We start from the raw sequence: 20,027 nt of genomic DNA, 5'->3' as shown, positions 1-20,027 counted from the left end.
AAGTTTCCCTCTCCATCCATCTAGGGAATAAAGACAGAGAGAGGCTCTGAAAGGTTGTCTGCAAGATAAAAGGACTGTGGAAAAATGGTTCTCAGCAAAATGCATAAAGAGCAACGCAACAACATTCCACCGTTGTATCTTGATCAGGAAACATACTTAGAAACGGTGGCTGCAAATTGCCAAAGTCCGTTTAGGGAAAATAAAGCATTTAAAAGAAAACAGAATGACAGCAAATAAGGCTTCAAAGAAAGTTAATGCTATTCAATGGTCAATAGAATAAAAGTCAAAAGCAAAACTGTAGTATTTTCAGAATGGGAATAAAGTAAGTAAATCAGAAACACAGCCTGTGTCACAGCCTACGTACAGTCTGTGTTTATTAATTCCAAATCAGCAGATAAAAACATGCAAAATACAGAAGACATTTAAGCAGAAGAATGTTGTGAGGACCAATTATGATGACCCGGACTGAACCCTTTTGTAGAGCAATTATTTTGAAGTGATCAGACGTTTTTTTCCTGTAGTCCAGTGCTTACATGTCAAAATTGGCAAGGGGGGTAATGTTATACTTGTTTATACTGAGTAGCTGCTCCTGAGGAGAAGCAAATAATATATTGCCTTGCTTTGGATGGATCCTAATGCATAACTGAATGAGTTCATTTGGTGTGAAAAGAGTACAGTCAAGCAGTTAAACCAAAGTCTTCATTTCGATCTTTGGTTCTTGTTGACATATGTAGGTTTTGTAAACGGTAAAGAAGACTCTGATGTTAAAAAAAAAGGATGAAAAAATGAACTGAGCACAGTAAATTAAAAGCACAAATTACAGGAGATTTTGCAGATGCACATTTGGCAGGGCTGATTGCACAATGCAAATAGGTAAGAAATCCAGAAACGGGGGATTGTTTCAGTGGTGTAAAATTACACCAGTTTAAAGGTCAAAGATGTTGGAGAGTTTTCAAGCCGTTGCAACAGCAAGCTTGATTGTGCACGGTCGCTGAGCACACAAAGACCCTCTAGCTTTTCTGTGTGACAGCCTCCTGCTGGAGTCGTGACTAGAGACAAAGCTTCCTCCCTCTTCACACACACACACACACACACACAAACACACACACAAGTGCACGCTCATGGACTGCAAAGCTATTTTTAATGCCCCACATCACATTAGTCTTATTAGCACCTTGTATGTTCCTGTGCCTGCTCTCTCTGTCTAATGTTTATACATCTTGTCCTCACTTGCTTGGGTTAGAACAGATTGATGTTCCAGAAATGCATTATTTACCAATGGTTAATTACGGTTTCTCAGATGCATCTTTCCTAGTCTGTCAGCCTGAAAGAGGAAAGATGCACTAAGATGCAATGGTAAAGAACATTTTAAGTATTCAGGAAACATCAAAGGTAAAAAAACTAAGTCTATGATATAAACACATCAATGGAGTACTGATTAAAATAGAAAGTGTTATATGCCAATCTTGTTTTAATATATATATATATATATAACAGTTTGTCAGTCACTGTGTCTCAAACCCATTGTTTACATAATGTATCCTGAACTGATCCAAGGTCCAAGGTGGCTCTTGAAGCCAAGTCTGAAGGTGAGATGTAGATACTGATGAAGTGCGCCTTCACTGTGTGGGGGGATGTGTCACCATGACTCAGACATTTTTATTTTGTTGCTGAGATCATCCCCATCCCTGTAGAGATGAAACACTGCTCCTGAATCATGTTGCAGCCGTGCCATATCTATAATGACAGGGTGGCATCTGTGACCATTTACTCTGGGATTTATGACAACTGGAGTTGCTATTTCATTACATATTTTTAAACTGCACTATTGGGTAAAATGTTTTACTGCAGTGTTAAGTGTATTACTTAACTAAAATATGGATGGTTTTGCGTAACTAAATAAGTGAATCAAATGAACACCTAGTCACAGATGGCATGGGATACAATCATTTTCCACTTAAATAGCACATTTGCTAATTGCCAAAGTCATACCATCTTTGGCTGTCTTAATTCATCCTCATAGATGTCAATTTAAATTCTGCACCATTTCCCCTTCAGATCTTATTGAAATGTGTTGATGTAGGACTACTCATGGATGCTTCATTAAATCCAGGTTAGAACTGTGGGTTTACCAATGCAGCTTTTCAGCTTTATTGCCCAAGTGCCTCCAGACATCCTTGGGAAAATACACAAATCTTCCACTGAAAGATTCTAAAAAAATGCTCTTATATTTCTCAGAATTAATTTACCACCACTGGCTGACAGAATACAACGATTTTCACACTTTTCTGTTTATGAAAGGTGCTGGCACATTAAACAAATTTCTCCCTACACAGTGTATATACTGAAAATGTATTTGTATTCTCTCCGTACTCTTGATTCAGATATAAATGCTTGTTCTGTACTTCCTCCAGCAGCCTTGCACGCAGCAGCACTGAATTGTTCAGTTAATGTCTAAAAGACTCTCATTACCAATAAAGTAAACTCTAGTGATATGGGATGCACATTTTTCTGTGTCATTATGTCAGGGTTCATTAGGCATTTGCCTTTGAGTGCACACATGGGATGCAGGGGATGGGCACTATAGTTAATAGCTGCAACCATGGAAACTGAAATCTCTGCTTATTTATTTTTTCATGAGAAATGTTCAGTAAGATTTGAGAAATTGCGATTTAAAATATTTTGGAAGTTAACAACGTTGGTTTCCTGCAGTGAAGAAATAAAGGCTCCCGGAATTGTTTGAGACTCTTTTGAATGATATGCCTTTTTGTTCTTTTATTTTTTCGTATGTTGCTATGGATATTAAACCAAGTAAAGTAAAACTCCCTCTACCTATTGAGTGTGTGTGTATGTGTGTGTGTATATATATATATATATATATATATATATATATATATATACACTCACCTAAAGGATTATTAGGAACACCTGTTCAATTTCTCATTAATGCAATTATCTAACCAACCAATCACATGGCAGTTGCTTCAATGCATTTAGGGATGTGGTCCTGGTCAAGACAATCTCCTGAACTCCAAACTGAATGTCTGAATGGGAAAGAAAGGTGATTTAAGCAATTTTGAGCGTGGCATGGTTGTTGGTGCCAGACGGGCCGGTCTGAGTATTTCACAATCTGCTCAGTTACTGGGATTTTCACGCACAACCATTTCTAGGGTTTACAAAGAATGGTGTGAAAAGGGAAAAACATCCAGTATGCGGCAGTCCTGTGGGCGAAAATGCCTTGTTGATGCTAGAGGTCAGAGGAGAATGGGCCGACTGATTCAAGCTGATAGAAGAGCAACTTTGACTGAAATAACCACTCGTTACAACCGAGGTATGCAGCAAAGCATTTGTGAAGCCACAACACGTACAACCTTGAGGCGGATGGGCTACAACAGCAGAAGACCCCACCGGGTACCACTCATCTCCACTACAAATAGGAAAAAGAGGCTACAATTTGCACAAGCTCACCAAAATTGGACAGTTGAAGACTGGAAAAATGTTGCCTGGTCTGATGAGTCTCGATTTCAGAATTTGGCGTAAACAGAATGAGAACATGGATCCATCATGCCTTGTTACCACTGTGCAGGCTGGTGGTGGTGGTGGTGTAATGGTGTGGGAGATGTTTTCTTGGCACACTTTAGGCCCCTTAGTGCCAATTGGGCATCGTTTAAATGCCACGGCCTACCTGAGCATTGTTTCTGACCATGTCCATCCCTTTATGACCACCATGTACCCATCCTCTGATGGCTACTTCCAGCAGGATAATGCACCATGTCACAAAGGTCGAATCATTTCAAATTGGTTTCTTGAACATGACAATGAGTTCACTGTACTAAACTGGCCCCCACAGTCACCAGATCTCAACCCAATAGAGCATCTTTGGGATGTGGTGGAACGGGAGCTTCGTACCCTGGATGTGCATCCCAGAAATCTCCATCAACTGCAAGATGCTATCCTATCAATATGGGCCAACATTTCTAAAGAATGCTTTCAGCACCTTGTTGAATCAATGCCACGTAGAATTAAGGCAGTTCTGAAGGCGAAAGGGGGTCAAACACAGTATTAGTATGGTGTTCCTAATAATCCTTTAGGTGAGTGTACATACATATACACACACACGACAGTATGTTTTTGGTGTTATTATTATTTTTTTTTTTTAAGATAAATAATAATAATATGAATCACACCTCAACCTTTATGGATTTAAGTGCAGCTGTAAAACATTTGGTATTCAACTTAATAATTATATGACTGGCAAGTCTATTTAAAATTGTATTGAAGTGCTGCATTACACAAAGGAAATTTCGTGCTTGTAAAATAGTGTAATATTTGCTGGTATGAATCTGGAACAATTCCACGATAAATAAAATTGAACTCATATACACTTTGTTGCTCCAACACTACGTTACCAATTTAATTGTGACAGTCTAGAACTGGACTCACAAACACCGAATGCATTTCAAGCTGAGAGGTGTGATGTCTGAAGGACCAAAGCTTTTCACTAAACTGTGCACATGTTGCTGGTACCACAATTTCTATATTGGTTTCTTCTTCGTTTTAAGAACATAAGAACATAAGAAAGTTTACAAAAGAGAGGAGGAAATTCGACCCATCATGCTTGTTTGGTTTAAATTAATAACTAAGTGATCCAATGCACAGTTTGTTCCAGATTGTGACAACTCTCTGTGTGAAGAAGTGTCTCCTGTTTTCCATCTTGAATGCCTTGAAGCCCAATTTCCATTTGTGTCCCCGGGTGCGTGTGTCCCTGATGATCTGGGAAAGATGTGGTCAATGCCTTTCATGATTTTGAAGAGTTGAATCAAGTTTTACCTTTGGTTTGTTTGTTTGAAAGGCACAGATTCCTTCAGAACAGTATTTAATAACGTAATCAAAAGCATAGATTTTACTGTAATGCAAAACATAGCAAGGGTAAATAAAAGAAGGTAACAGTGACATTGAATTGAGCATCAAATCTGTTCAAAGTTAGAGATGTATCATCATATTAATTAAAAGAAAGCCAGATTTGCTGCATTAATTTCGTAAGGGGACTTTGCACCTGCAAGGAATGCCATTATAGACTTTGCAAGTGTCCCCTACAAGCAGCAGTAGCTTGTAGATCTAAGCCTTATCATAAAAAAAGCAGCAAGCATATCTGTTCTTCTGCCTAAACCTGCAAGTGCTGTGTAAGTTTGAATGTATACGGGTGTGTGAGTGCCTGTGCTTGCATGTGCATACGTGTGTCAATGTGAATGGCATGGGCATCCGAGCTGAAACATCTTTGTTCTTACATTTGCATCTTGATTCCAAGTGTACATTTTCACCAGTTGCCCTCCTGGGGCCGTCTGTGAGATTCTGGTGACTTCAGTGATGGGAAGTTTCTGGTTAAGTTCCTATCTAATTGTGTTTGACATTCACAGTGCTCCTATTTGGCGGTTTTAAATCCTTTTACCTTTCTCTTTACACATAGCACAAGCCTTCCATCATAAAATCCTAAAAGAGAGGAGGAAAGCAAATAAGAAACGTCTGGGTTCAAAGCACAAACTCGCTGTTAGAAACTGAAAGATGCAGGAATAAACTCACATTTGTTTAAGTCTGTTTGGTGTCAGTGTCATCTTTTCCAGAATGTTTTAAACAATGAAACTTGAAAATGAATAACTAAAGGCTTTAATCTGTCCCTTATATGTTCCAAAGATGTTTATACATATATATACACAGTGCCTTGCAAAAGTTTTCACCCCCCTTGGCATTTTTCCTATTTTGTTGCCTTACAACCTGGAGTTAAAATTGATTTTTTGGGGAGGTTTGTATCATTTGATTTACACAACATGCCTACCAGTTTGAAGATTCAACATATTTTTGTATTGTGAAACAAACAAGAAATAACCTAAACTAGGCACATCTAGCCACTGGGATTTTTGCCCATTCTTCAAGGCAAAACTGCTCCAGCTCCTTCAAGTTAGATGGGTTCTGCTGGTGTACAGCAATCTTTAAGTCATACCACAGATTCTCAATTGGATTGAGGTCTGGGCTTTGACTAGGCCATTCAAAGACTTTTAAATTTTTCCCATTAAACCACTCGAGTGTTGATTTAGCAGTATGCTTAGGGTTATTGTCCTGCTGGAAGTTGAACTAGTCCCAGTCTCAAATCTCTGGAAGACTGAAACAGGTTTCCCTCAAGAATTTCCCTGTATTTAGCACCATCCATCATTCCTTCAATTCTGACCAGTTTCTCAGTCCCTGCTGATGAAAAACACCCCCACAGCATGATGCTGCCACTACCATGCTTCACTGTGGGGATGCTGTTCTCTGGGTGATGAGAGGTGTTGGGTTTGTGCCAGACATAGAGTTTTCCTTGATGGCCAAAAAGCTCAATTTTAGTCTCATCTGACCAGAGTACCTTCTTCCATATGCTTGGGGAGTCTTTGGCGAACAGCAAACGTATTTGCTTATTTATTTCTTGCAATGGCTTTTTTCTGGCCACGCTGTGGAGCTTTGCAGCTTCTTCAGGGTTATCTTTGGTCTCTTTGTTGCCTCTCTGATTAATGCCCTCCTTGCCTGGTCCGTGAGTTTTGTTGGGCGGCCCTCTCTTGGCAGGTTTGTTGTGGTGCCATATTCTTTCCATTTTTAATAATGGATTTAATGGTGCTCTGTGGGATGTTCAAAGTCTAGTATTTTTTTTATTTTTTTATAACCCAACCCTGATCTGTACTTCTCCACAGCTTTGTCTCTGACCTGTTTGGAGCGCTCCCTGGTCTTCATGGTGCCGCTTGCTCAGCGGTGTTGCAGACTCTGGGACATTTCAGAACAGGTGTATATATACTGAGATCATGTGACAGATCATGTGCACCTGATTGCACACAGGTGGACTTTATTTAACTAATTATGTGACGTCTGAAGGTAATTGGTTCCACCAGATCTTATTTAGGGGCTTTATAGCAAAGGGGGTGAATACATATGCATGCATCACATTTTTTAGAATTTTTTTAAACAAGTTATTTTGTTAATTTCACTTCACCAATTTGGACTATTTTGTGTATGTCCATTACATGAAATCCAAATAAAAATCAATTTCAATAACAGGTTTTAACGCAACAAAATAGGAAAAACGCTAAGGGGGATGAATACGTTTGCAAGGCACTGTATATATAGATGTTTATATATCTTCTTGGTTTTATATACATATATATACACTCACCTAAAGGATTATTAGGAACACCATACTAATACTGTGTTTGACCCCCTTTCGCCTTCAGAACTGCCTTAATTCTACGTGGCATTGATTCAACAAGGTGCTGAAAGCATTCTTTAGAAATGTTGGCCGATATTGATAGGATAGCATCTTGCAGTTGATGGAGATTTGTGGGATGCACATCCAGGGCACGAAGCTCCCGTTCCACCACATCCCAAAGATGCTCTATTGGGTTGAGATCTGGTGACTGTGGGGGCCAGTTTAGTACAGTGAACTCATTGTCATGTTCAAGAAACCAATTTGAAATGATTCGACCTTTGTGACATGGTGCATTATCCTGCTGGAAGTAGCCATCAGAGGATGGGTACATGGTGGTCATAAAGGGATGGACATGGTCAGAAACAATGCTCAGGTAGGCCGTGGCATTTAAACGATGCCCAATTGGCACTAAGGGCCCCAAAGTGTGCCAAGAAAACATCCCCCACCATTACACCACCACCACCAGCCTGCACAGTGGTAACAAGGCATGATGGATCCATGTTCTCATTCTGTTTACGCCAAATTCTGACTCTACCATCTGAATGTCTCAACAGAAATCGAGACTCATCAGACCAGGCAACATTTTTCCAGTCTTCAACTGTCCAATTTTGGTGAGCTTGTGCAAATTGTAGCCTCTTTTTCCTATTTGTAGTGGAGATGAGTGGTACCCGGTGGGGTCTTCTGCTGTTGTAGCCCATCCGCCTCAAGGTTGTACGTGTTGTGGCTTCACAAATGCTTTGCTGCATACCTCGGTTGTAACGAGTGGTTATTTCAGTCAAAGTTGCTCTTCTATCAGCTTGAATCAGTAGGCCCATTCTCCTCTGACCTCTAGCATCAACAAGGCATTTTCGCCCACAGGACTGCCGCATACTGGATGTTTTTCCCTTTTCACACCATTCTTTGTAAACCCTAGAAATGGTTGTGCGTGAAAATCCCAGTAACTGAACAGATTGTGAAATACTCAGACCGGCCCGTCTGGCACCAACAACCATGCCATGCTCAAAATTGCTTAAATCACCTTTCTTTCCCATTCAGACATTCAGTTTGGAGTTCAGGAGATTGTCTTGACCAGGACCACACCCCTAAATGCATTGAAGCAACTGCCATGTGATTGGTTGGTTAGATAATTGTATTAATGAGAAATTGAACAGGTGTTCCTAATAATACTTTAGGTGAGTGTATATATATATATAAATACACACACACATACAGACACACACCTATTTTGTATTATGTATTATAATTAATGTTTTTACTCGATACATTTATTTGAAACATTAACCCCAATAACTACGTTTTATACAATTAGTCATGATAGCTGCACGCTACTTAAAATAGGTTTCATTCAAAAGCTGTATGTCAGGTGGTGCAGTGGTTAGGAAATAGCACTGTAAACAGAGTGGTCTTAGTTCAATTCTTGATTGGTGTGTGTATAATTTTCTTATGTGTACATTATTATTATTTAAATATATAATTTCCTGCAATGAAACGGTATCAGAGTAGAAATAACAATTGGAAGGTTATTAATAAGGATTTTAAATTATCCTAATTAGAATTGCGTTTCAATAACACGGTTGAGGGAACATGAACTAGTGGCAAATCCACTCATTAATATCCAGTTAGAGTGGATCATTATTCGAATTCAGCCAAACTTAATGTAAGAAATCCATAATAATAATAATAATAATAAGTAGAAGAAGAAGAAGTCACTGAATATGCACTGAATTTAACGCTTAAATGAAAGAATAACAAAATAATAATAATAATGTACACATAAGAAAACTAAACCTACCAATTAGGAATTGAACCCTGATCACCCCATCTGTAGCGCTATTCCCTAACCACTGCAACACCTGACATACAACTTTTGCATGAAACCTATTTTAAGTAGCGTGCAGCTGTCGTGACTAATTGTATAAAATGTAGTTATTGGGGTTATTGTTTCAAATAAATATATTGAGTGAAAACATTAATTATAATACATATATATACATATAATAAAATAGGTGTGTGTGTGTATTTATATATATATATATATATATATATATATATATATATATATATATATATATATTTTTTATAGCCTACTATAATATATTTTGGAAATCGCCCTGGATAAGGGCGTCTGCTAAGAAATAATAATAATAATAATAATAATAATACTATATATACACATACGTGTGTTCTATGAGTCTACAATAAGTGAATGCGCTCATGGTTACAAATGCTGGAGAATATATAATGATGGGGACGACGAATTGTCATTAACCCACAGGAAGTGATTTGAAGATATCTCTAAATGATTTGCAGATATCTTTAAATGATTTAGAGATATCTTGAAATATTTGAATATATCTGGAATTATTTGAAGATATCTTTAAATTAATTACAGTTATCTCTAAATGATAATTTGGCTTGCCATAGGATGAAGGCCTCCCCAAGATGTTTCCACTTGCATCAATCTATAGCTTCCCTTTTTCCACATCATGCTTGCAAAATGTATTATTTCTCCTTCCCATCTATTAAGTGGTTGTCTTCTAGGTATTTTTTAATCTCTTGGGATGCATTCGAGATCTTCCGTTGTCCATCCTTGATGTGTTCTTCTTGCAGTATGTCCAGCCTATTGCCATTTTAACATTTTCACTCTTTTTCAATGATGCCACTCTTTTCTTTTGTCCATCTTTAATATGTTCTTATCATTTGTCCAGTCCATTGCCATTATAACAATTAAATAATATACAATACTGTGCATAAGTTTTAGGCAGGTGTGAAAAAAATGCTTTAAAGTAAGAATGCTTTCAAAAACAGATATACAACTAAATTATATTTATCAATTAACAAAATGCAAAGTGAGTGAACAGAAGAAAAATCTACATCAAATCCATATTTGGTGTGACCACTCTGCCTTCAAAACAGCATCAATTCTTCTAGGTACACTTGCACAAAGTCAGGGATTTTGTAGGCATATAGTCAGGTGTATGATTAAACAATTATACCAAACAGGTGCTAATGATCATCAATTCAATATATAGGTTGAAACACAATCATTAACTGAAACATAAACAGCTGTGTAGGAGGAATAAAACTGGGTGAGGAACAGCCAAACTCAGCTAACAAGGTGAGGTTGCTGAAGACAGTTTACTGTCAAAAGTCAAACACCATGGCAAGACTGAGCACAGCAACAAGACACAATGCTTACTTCCCTTCACAATCAGAAAATGTCCAGCAGTGCCATCAGCTCAGAATTGTCAGAAAACAGTGGGACCCTGGTACACCCATCTACTGTCCGGAGAAGTCTGGTATAAAGTGGCCTTCATGGAAGACTTGCGGCCAAAAAGCCATACCTACGACGTGGCTACAAGGCCAAGTGACTCAACTATGCATGAAAACGCAAGAACTGGGGTGCAGAAAAATGGCAGCAGGTGCTCTGGACTGACAAGTTAAAATTTGAAATATTTGGCTGTAGCAGAAGGCAGTTTGTTCGCCGAAGGGCTGGAGAGCGGTACACGAATGAGTGTCTGCAGGCAACCATTAAGCATGGTGGAGGTTCATAGCAAGTTTGGGGCTGCATTTCTGCAAAAGGAGTTGGGGATTTGGTCATAATTAATGGTCTCCTCAATGCTGAGAAGTACAGGCAAATACTTATCCATCATGCAATACCATCAGGGAGGCATCTGATTGGCCCCAACTATATTCTGCAGCATGAAAACTACCCCAAACATACAGTGAAAGTCATTAAGAACTATCTTCAGTGTAAAGATACCTTGTACTTCTCTGTATTTTTGCACTTATGTTGTAAGTCGCCCTGGATAAGGGCGTCTGCCAAGAAATAATAATAATAATAATAATAATAATAATAATAATAATAATAATAATAATAATAAAGAAGAACAAGGTGTCCTTGAAGTGATGGTATGGCCCCCACAGAGCCCTGATCTCAACATCATCGAGTCTGTCTGGGATTACATGAAGAGAGAGAAGCAGCTGAGGCTGCCTAAATCCACAGAAGAACTGTGGTTAGTTCTCCAAGATGTTTGGGCCAACCTACCTGCCGAGTTCCTTCAAGTTTACCTAGAAGAATTGATGCTGTTTTGAAGGCAAAGGGTGGTCACACCAAATATGGATTTAATGTAGATTTTTCTTCTGTTCACTCACTTTGCATTTAGTTAATTGATAAATATAAGCATGTCTATTTTTGAAAGCATTCTTACTTTACAGCATTTTTTCACATCTGCCTCAAACTTTTGCAAAGTACTGTATATCAATATAAATATACAAGAAAAGCAGCATGCATGGGTTATACAGAGACAGTGATCAGTTCTTGGTCTTCTGCAGAACAATTATGGCCCATAGGACATATAGGGAAGAACTCTTTATTTGATCATTAAAATTTTCAACTTTCCACTTAAGTACGGTTGAATTAAACTAACCTGCCTAACGCAAACTCAGTCTAGCTTAAATAAAAATACTCTGAAAGGAAGCATTCTAAATACTTTCCTCACACAAGTATATAGTAACATGCTCAGTTTCCTCACACGTTATTGTCTTCAGATTCCTCTATTGTGTGAGCAAAGGGCAGAGGAGGGAATCTTCTCTTATACTCAGTGGCTTACCATCACATTAAATAACCATTATAAAAATTGTGCCATGATGTATTACTGCCTGACCTTTTTAAATGCAGCTGTCTCTATTGTGGAACTGAATGAGCTGAAAATGTGTAAATATGGATTGCTCTTGTGCTCTTGTGATCAGTGTCACGGGACACTGTTAAATACATGGCTGGAATTATATTTGGTAAACAAACAAACAAAAAATAGATACTGACCACCTGGGATGGATAAGGCCTGTGTGTATCATTTCTTAATCTTCATGTATATTCTTGAAAAAGTGTTTTTATCTCTAGCAATATAAACATATATACACCGATCAGCCATAACATTATGACCACCTGCCTAATATTGTGTAGGTCCCCCTTTTGCCGCCAAAACAGCCCTGACCCGTCGTGGCAAGGACTCCACTAGACCTCTGAAGGTGTGCTCTGGTATCTGGCCCCAAGACGTTAGCAGCAGATCCTCTAAGTCCTGTAAGTTGCGAGGTGGGGCCTCCATGGATCGGACTTGTTTGTCCAGCACATCCCACAGATGCTCGATTGGATTGAGATCTGGGGAATTTGGAGGCCAAGTCAACACCCTGAACTCGTGATTCATCAGATCTGGCCACCTTCTTCCATTGCTCCGTGGTCCAGTTCATGCTCACGTGCCCATTGTAGGCGCTTTTGGCAGTGGACAGGGGTCAGCATGGGCACCCTGACTGGTCTGCGGCTACGCAGCCCCATACGCAACAAACTGCGATGCACTGTGTGTTCTGACACCTTTCTATCAGAACCAGCATTCACTTTTTCAGCAATTTGAAATACAGTAGCTCGTCTGTTGGATCGGACCACACGGGCCAGCCTTCGCTCCCCACGTGCATCAGTGAGTCTTGGCCGCCCATGACCCTGTCGCCGGTTCACCGCTTTTCCTTCCTTGGACCACTTTTGATAGGTACTGACCACTGCAGACTGGGAACACCCCAGTTTTGGAGATGCTCTGACCCAGTCATCTAGTCATCACAATTTGGCCCTTGTCAAAGTCGCTCAGATCCTTACGCTTGCCCATTTTTCCTGCTTCTAACACATCAACTTTGAGGACAAAATGTTCACTTGCTGCCTAATATATCCCACCCACTGACAGGTGCCATGATAACGGGATTATCAGTGTTATTCACTTCACCTGTCAGTGGTCATAATGTTATTGCTGATCGGTGTATTTACGTATAAGAAAAGGATTTATGGCAAAGATTTAATAATATTAAAAAGCAACCCTAACCCTAACCTTTTTCACTCTTCTGTGTCACAAACAGTCCCTGTCTTAAAAGAAACATTGAAGCATTTGACAAATTATTTGTATGTATTTTTTAGTTGTTGGAAGCTGAAGGTGTATTCTGAACAAAATGAAAGCCTAATTATCGGCATATCTTCGTACTGCCTCTCTAATTTAATTTGCTACAGCATTTATTTACATTTAAAACAATAATACAATATAGCTCTATATTAATTCTACTTCTTTTCTGAAATTCACATCATCCTCCCAGGTTAATTCTGTGCGGAGAATGCAGGTCAGTCAGTCATGTCCATCTTCAAATTTCAGATATGATCTCAAATGACGTTTTTATATCTACTATTTGCTGGTCTTTTTGAGAGCTGTAATTTTTTCCCTTTATGTGTGTTTTGAAAGCAGACCCTATGGTTTCTCACATTTCCAGCATTATATCAAACTTCTCACAAGAGAGACATATGCTTGGCAGTATGAAATCAATTGAAAGGATCTTGGACCACTGAGCCATGGTAGTCTAGTCTAAGGCATGTTTCTGAGAGTCTTCAGAAGAAAAAGAAAAAATGAGAGAATATAATGTCCTCTAATATGTGATTCCTATCATTATCTCCAGCAATATCCATTTGAATGGCAGAATCTAACAAAGTAATGGTGGAGCCATACTTCTTCCCCCTCCCCCCATCATTCAACTGCAAAATCGACAGTCAGCTGTAAATCAAATTTGTGTTATTGCATTCAACTCCTGAGCACCATAATATACTCTTGATGATTTGAGGAATTTGGCTTTAGACCTGAAATATTATGTTACTTTGATATCTACTATCAAGACATTAATTTGTACCTTTTTTAATTGTTTTATTTCAGTAGTTGGTCTTTAGACATGTGATTAGAGGAGATTGTGATACATACTATGCTTATGTAAATTTGTTGTATTGAATGCTTTATCTGTGCATATACATTGTGTGTCATTTGAAAATAGACTGGATAGGATCCTTGGATCACTTGGATACTAATGGAAACCAAACGAGCACGATGTGTCAAATGGCCTCCTCTCGCTTGTAAACTTTCTTTTGTTCTTATGTGTCCTCAGAAAGTCTGTAGATTTGTCATACAATATTCAGCTTGACTAGGAATAGTGGACTTAAGCCAAGGTCCTTCTTTACTTGTAAAATAGAGTTTTATACACATTCAAATGCCCTTTTTTGGAGCTAATATCAAGGTATTGCACGACAGCCTTTTTTTCAGTTCAGTTGCTGCTTATTCATATACTATATGTCTTTCTCTGTTGTACAAATTGGCCTTGAGGGAGGAAAGAACCGAGAAGCAGTGAAGGCTGTTTATGATGTCTCATGTCTCAATTTTCAAATACCTGTCTGTTTTATGAGCGTTTTCCAAGGCCACAGACCAACTAGGAACTTTAATTACAATTTATTTTATATAATTTCAAGAAGGAAAAAAGAAACACAAACGCTTGGCTGTACTTTTCTGTCTGGCTCCGGAACAGGCTATTTTACTGTGTTGAGTTACTCCTTATTCGAAATTGTATTCTGGAACGATAGGTTTGTGTTCATCGCTAAAACAGAAAGAAAGAAAAAGTTGTTGCAATTTAAATAAACGTTTGAAAGTTAAAATGATTTGTTCTCGTGGTTGAAAAGCAAACACGAGGAGTAAAAAGAATCCCCAGTTGCTTGGAAAGGGTATTGTTATGCAAATGTCATGATCTGAGAATTGTACAAGCTTTCAAGCAACAAATTAGACATTTTGTTGATCTCTGCGTGTTGAAATAGGCGATCATTAAACTCTTGCCATCCTTTATGCTTCCTCCAGGTTCTGTAGTGCACTGGATCTCGTGTGATCCATTTGTTGAGAATGTAAGAGGTTAAACGAGCGGATTAGGATTAAATTTTTGGGCTGTCTTCTTTGGGAGAGGGAGGTTCCTGCTGAATTGTTCTTGATGACCTGTGCTGCTCCTGGGGATCAGCTTAATGTGTTTTTTTACTCTTAATAATTGTGAACCATTCACTAGATCAAAGCATTAAGCAGGTCAGTACTCTGTTTTCTAATTGCTAACATCACACTTACTTTCCTTCGTGGTGTCAGGAGGGGTAAGCCTGGATTCACAGGGTCACAGCTAAATAGCTTTCTCAGTAACCTATCAAGCCTGAGTTCATAATGATGGTGTTTTGTATGAGCTGGTGTAAGCTTCAAAAAGCACACATTGTTTGTAAATGATGGTATTTAGCCCAAAAACATATTGATTTATTTGCTCTCCCATACAGCTTGATTTATTATGGTCTGCATTCTATACAATAAAAAAAAACAGTTGTACTCTCTCATTTCTAACAATTTTTATCGGTGCGCACACTTCCAAATGAATGAATGCTAACATGCTTTGAGTCTGTTGAAATCTTTCAATGATTTGCTGTACTGCAGTTTACATTCATTGCAGGTTGAGTACAATTCTGTAGCCTTAGTAACTGTTTCTTTGAGCTGAATAAAGCTCATCTCTTCTATCTCCTTCTCTCTCTGGGGATACTCTAATTCCTTGGCTGTATCTCCAGTTGCACTTCACAGACTTCCAAATGAATCTTTATAACAGTCTACCTCCAGTGTTTTCTCTGCCTCGTAATAAAAGGTCTCTATCAATGAATACGTTGATCACCACTTATTCTTCATAGCACCTTTGTGTGGCAATCACCATCTCAAGCACTTTCTCAACATTAGGTCACAATTGAGCAGGGTAAGAATTCAGTATCAGAATATATTACAAATAAATAGTTTTAAAATGAAAAATACAACTACACTACATATAGAGTCTCTTGTGAAATCTGATTGCATCCACTTTTACATTGAAGAATGTGTTAGATCCTACAATTATTTGTGATGGTGTGATTTTGATTACATCACTTTGGTTAATTATGTTCAGTGATCATGTTTGCTTTCATTCACATTTTTATCACACCCCCACAAAGCTTTTATGTTGTTTATGTACCTTTCCTACTTCACGAAAGAGTAATATTTGTTTTTGTTTTTGTTTCCTTTCTATATTCAGCCATTGACCTTTTAAAGTGAACTGACTTCATAGTTTCATCCATTCAAAAACACATAAAAACAGGATCGTTCAGATTTAGACTGGGTAAATAAATGCTGCATGAGCAAGCTGACTAAAATGTCCTGCTTTTAATTGATCAAAAAGAATGAGCAAACTGGGGGCAGGAGTGAAGTAGCACCTTCTGTTAAATTACACATTGCTGTTATACATACACTTCCGATCCCATGTTGATCTTAACAAGGCCTTGAATTGAGCTAAAAATGTGCTGCTCAGATTAAAACAGACTTGCGGTGTCTTTTGCTAAAGCGGTTTGTTTGGAGTGATGTTGGAAAGAGAGCATTCAGTTTTTCATAAATCGTCATAGTAACCCTGCCTCGACAGGACCTCAAGCAAACATGCGACAGGGTCATCTGCAAGTACACCCGCCTCGAATGGTTTCTTGTGAGACAGCAAACCAGAGGTGAAGGCAAGAAGTCTTTGTGTTTGTGTGCATGTGTATGTATTAAATAATGTAGATGTCACATTGTGTCTGGTCCCTGTTCATAAGACCACCAGATCTTTGCTTATTGTAGTTGGTTTCTCAATTTTCATAGATAAAAAAATCGTATATTTTAATGCTAAGTCCTGAAGGTATTGGTAGCACTTCTTGGTCACAACAATGCTTTGTTGTTTGTCTGTGTTTTTTGCAGCAGATTTGATGAATGACATTTCAAAGACAGGCTGACACTAATAGTTTAACCACCCTTGATGTAATCCCCAAAAACACTTCAAGTGTGTTTTTTTTTATTCTTTTGGTTTTGGTTTAAACTACAATTCTTTCAAAATAAAAAGGTGATTACTTTTAAAAAACAAAGCCCTGATGTGTCTTTCACATCAGCACTAGTGTCTACTGAATGCACATGTGAGAGAAAGTATGACCAGTTGCCTAGGTTGCATAGAACTGCATGTTAGAGAAGGAATATTGAATTAAGCTCCCTGGCTCTGAGTCCCTGATGTAAAAATAGACCACCTTTATGAAGACCATATGTATTTATTTATTTATTTATTTTTAATTTTAAACATACACAATGTAGGTCTTTCTCTCACAATGTCAATCTACAGATCTTCTACTAATTCACTTATTCTGAATTATTCTGTTCAGGAGCAGTATCTAAGGCACACAATGCTTTAGAAGTAGAAACTGTCTCTATAGACAAATATTACACTGGCAGACTGTTTAACCTGACACAAAGTCAACTTCAAAAACTTAAAGTGTCAGTTATGATATATAGCTTTATAAATTGGTGACATTTCAAGGCGTTTGATGCCGTATACATTATTTTCCTAATGTTTTTTTAAATTGTAGTGAATATAATTAAAACCTGCTACGTTTCAGATAGTTGTGCATGTTTTTTGAGAGATTAATCTCTCTACATAACAATTTCGTTAGACTAATCTGCTCTGTACTCTTAAAACATGGCCAAGGTTATTTTGGGCAACTGTTGAGCCTGTAATTGTTCATTAATACCATACACTGATTTAAGTAGCAATCTTTGGAAATGTAATATTTAGATACCATTGAGAGGGATCCTAATGTTTGTGTGGCTCAAATGTTTTGGGTAAGGTACCGAAATCTTTCTGGAATATTTATGAAAAAAAGGCATGTCTTTTGCATTTTATCATCACTTTTGAGAAATAAAACCCTGATTTCACTCAGCTTTAATTATTTCACACCTATTTTAATTAGCAAGGCTTATTTTTGGGCATAAGGGCTAATAGTGTTTTTGTGAGCAAGCAATGAATGGCAACCATGGTAACAAGATCTCCACTTATCACAATAAACCTCACTGGCGGTATTATATTCTGAATGCGGTACAATTTTTCTTTGCATGTACTGAGTAAAAATGAAAAAAAAAAAGTTTTATCAATGGGATATATATATGTATGTACAAGAAAAGATGAAACGGTGGTGATTTTTAAAATAAAAAATGGCAAGATTTTTTTGTATTTGTTTTTAAGAATTATTTAAAAAATGTTTCTGGTGCATGTTCCAGCTGAGGTAATGAGATGCTACTAAGAACCACTACCCTTACAACACAGCCCAGACACCCTAAGAACAAATTTGACATGATTCGTGTGTGAAAATGTTTTATTTCTCTCTTTAAAAAGGAACTTATTTTGTCGCAGACCGATTCACAACCAGTCATGTCAGCTTCCTCGTGCTAAAAGCTGCTCTTTTTCTTTCTTGACTCTCCAGGCTGGCTCGCTTAGAAATGATTGAAGGATCTGCCAGCTGATATTTACTCCAAGCCAGCAAAGCTTTCCATTATTTTTGTGCGGTGAGAAGTCAAATAAAATGCTCTTTTGTTCATATTTCATGTTGTTGTTGGTCACTTTCCTGAATTGAGTGATGTTTTTGATATAGTCCATTTTTTTCTGCTTGCTCTTCGGCGGCGAAAGTCACAACAGAACAAGAATAATAAGTTTAGTGTACAACCGAGCGCTTGACAGTGGGTTCACATCAATTATGACTGCAGATTTGGCCACACTTTAAGGGACCTTTGAAGTATAATATATCTGACTAACTTCATGTATGCCCACTTTTTCCCATTTACTGGGTAATTTTTGGAAAACAAAGCTTAAAAAAACAAGTTATAATAAATAATGCAATATTTTCCACAATGTTGAAAGGCAGTAATTCAGACCGGGTTGATAATTCTTAGTAATGCCGTATGTGCTGCTAAACTAATATGGGTCCATGTGGGCAATATACATTGTTAATGTCTCCACCTAATGTGCTGTTCTGAGTGGTACAAGGATGTATTGTTCTGTGGGTTGTGCTCGTAAAAGTATTACTACTGTACTCATGGGCACAGACTGTGACTTCACTATTCTCCAGAAAGTTCGCATTGACACTTTAGTCATTCTGAAAAAAAAAAGTGGTTTCCTGGTTCATATCTTAGATACGTGTGAGGAACTCTGTTTAACACTGTGGGACCGGTCAGTCCATGCAATGGGAATCTGTGATAGTTCTCTCATGCCAAAAAGAGAGGCAGTAACAGAGAGAGAGGGACAGAGAGGATGAGAAGCTGAGCACTGAAAAGCCGGGTCGAGTCTGTATTGCATCTGTTCATGTAGTTCATTAAATCTTTGCACTGAAGGTACTTTTAAATTGTTGTTGATTTCAGCCAATGTGCTGTCTTCTTTAACCCTGTGTTGTAATCACAATTGAACAAAATGTGGAGAAATATACTTACTATCAGTGTTTTTCTCCAACATATGGTCACAGGGGTGACCTTAAAGTACTTTTTTCAAATGTATAAAATGATTGGAAGACCTACACAAAGAAATATTCTGAATATACAGCAAAATGTGTCCATGTATGTTGAAGTAGAGGGTGTTTAGCTGTTCACAGCAGGAGGAAAAATAAATGTGCAATGCTTTCAGTTTGCAGGGGACAATATCAAATCTGCTGGAGAAGCATCTTTAAGAGGGGGTTAAAACAAATCTAAATAACATTTATCGAGTGGCTATAGCTTCAGATATAGTAACCTTATGAAGCATTCTCATGTTCTAATGACAGGTTACATAACATACAAGAGCTCATTTGCATTTGAAAATGAGATTTTGATGCCCAAATTTTGTTCATTATTGTTCTCTACTTTCAAATTACCATACAACTGTGCATGTTGATGTGGTGAGCAAGCTCCTCTGCAGTCCTGCTGGACAGTTCCAGAATATGAATGACACTTTCACAGCTGTTCCTGTGTCTGCAAAGGATTTCAGCAACCATCCCAGACACGCTCATTTGTCCTTACCTGGGGTATACTGTCAGCTGTTAGGCCAACCAGAGGCCTTCTGTACGTCAATTAAATGCAGAATGCAAGAAGCATGC

At 38.1% G+C, this 20,027-nt stretch overlaps 1 protein-coding gene across 1 annotated transcript in view; it reads left to right on the top strand.

The window, feature by feature from the left end:
• The window catches only part of LOC136750576 (ankyrin repeat and fibronectin type-III domain-containing protein 1-like), a 124,587-nt gene extending 106,113 nt beyond the window's left edge, over nucleotides 1–18,474 (top strand). The window contains exon 8 of the mRNA XM_066705715.1: nucleotides 18,390–18,474. Coding sequence (XP_066561812.1) covers nucleotides 18,390–18,429 — 40 coding nt within the window. The 3' untranslated portion in view covers nucleotides 18,430–18,474. The remainder of the gene's footprint in view (nucleotides 1–18,389) is intronic.
• The last annotated feature ends 1,553 nt before the right edge of the window (nucleotides 18,475–20,027 follow it).

The sequence above is a fragment of the Amia ocellicauda genome, chromosome 5 (assembly GCF_036373705.1).
Source record: "Amia ocellicauda isolate fAmiCal2 chromosome 5, fAmiCal2.hap1, whole genome shotgun sequence".
In the NCBI taxonomy this organism is placed as follows: domain Eukaryota; kingdom Metazoa; phylum Chordata; class Actinopteri; order Amiiformes; family Amiidae; genus Amia; species Amia ocellicauda.
Note: the sequence above shows the minus strand (reverse complement) of the source record. Positions and strands in the feature narration are given on the sequence as shown.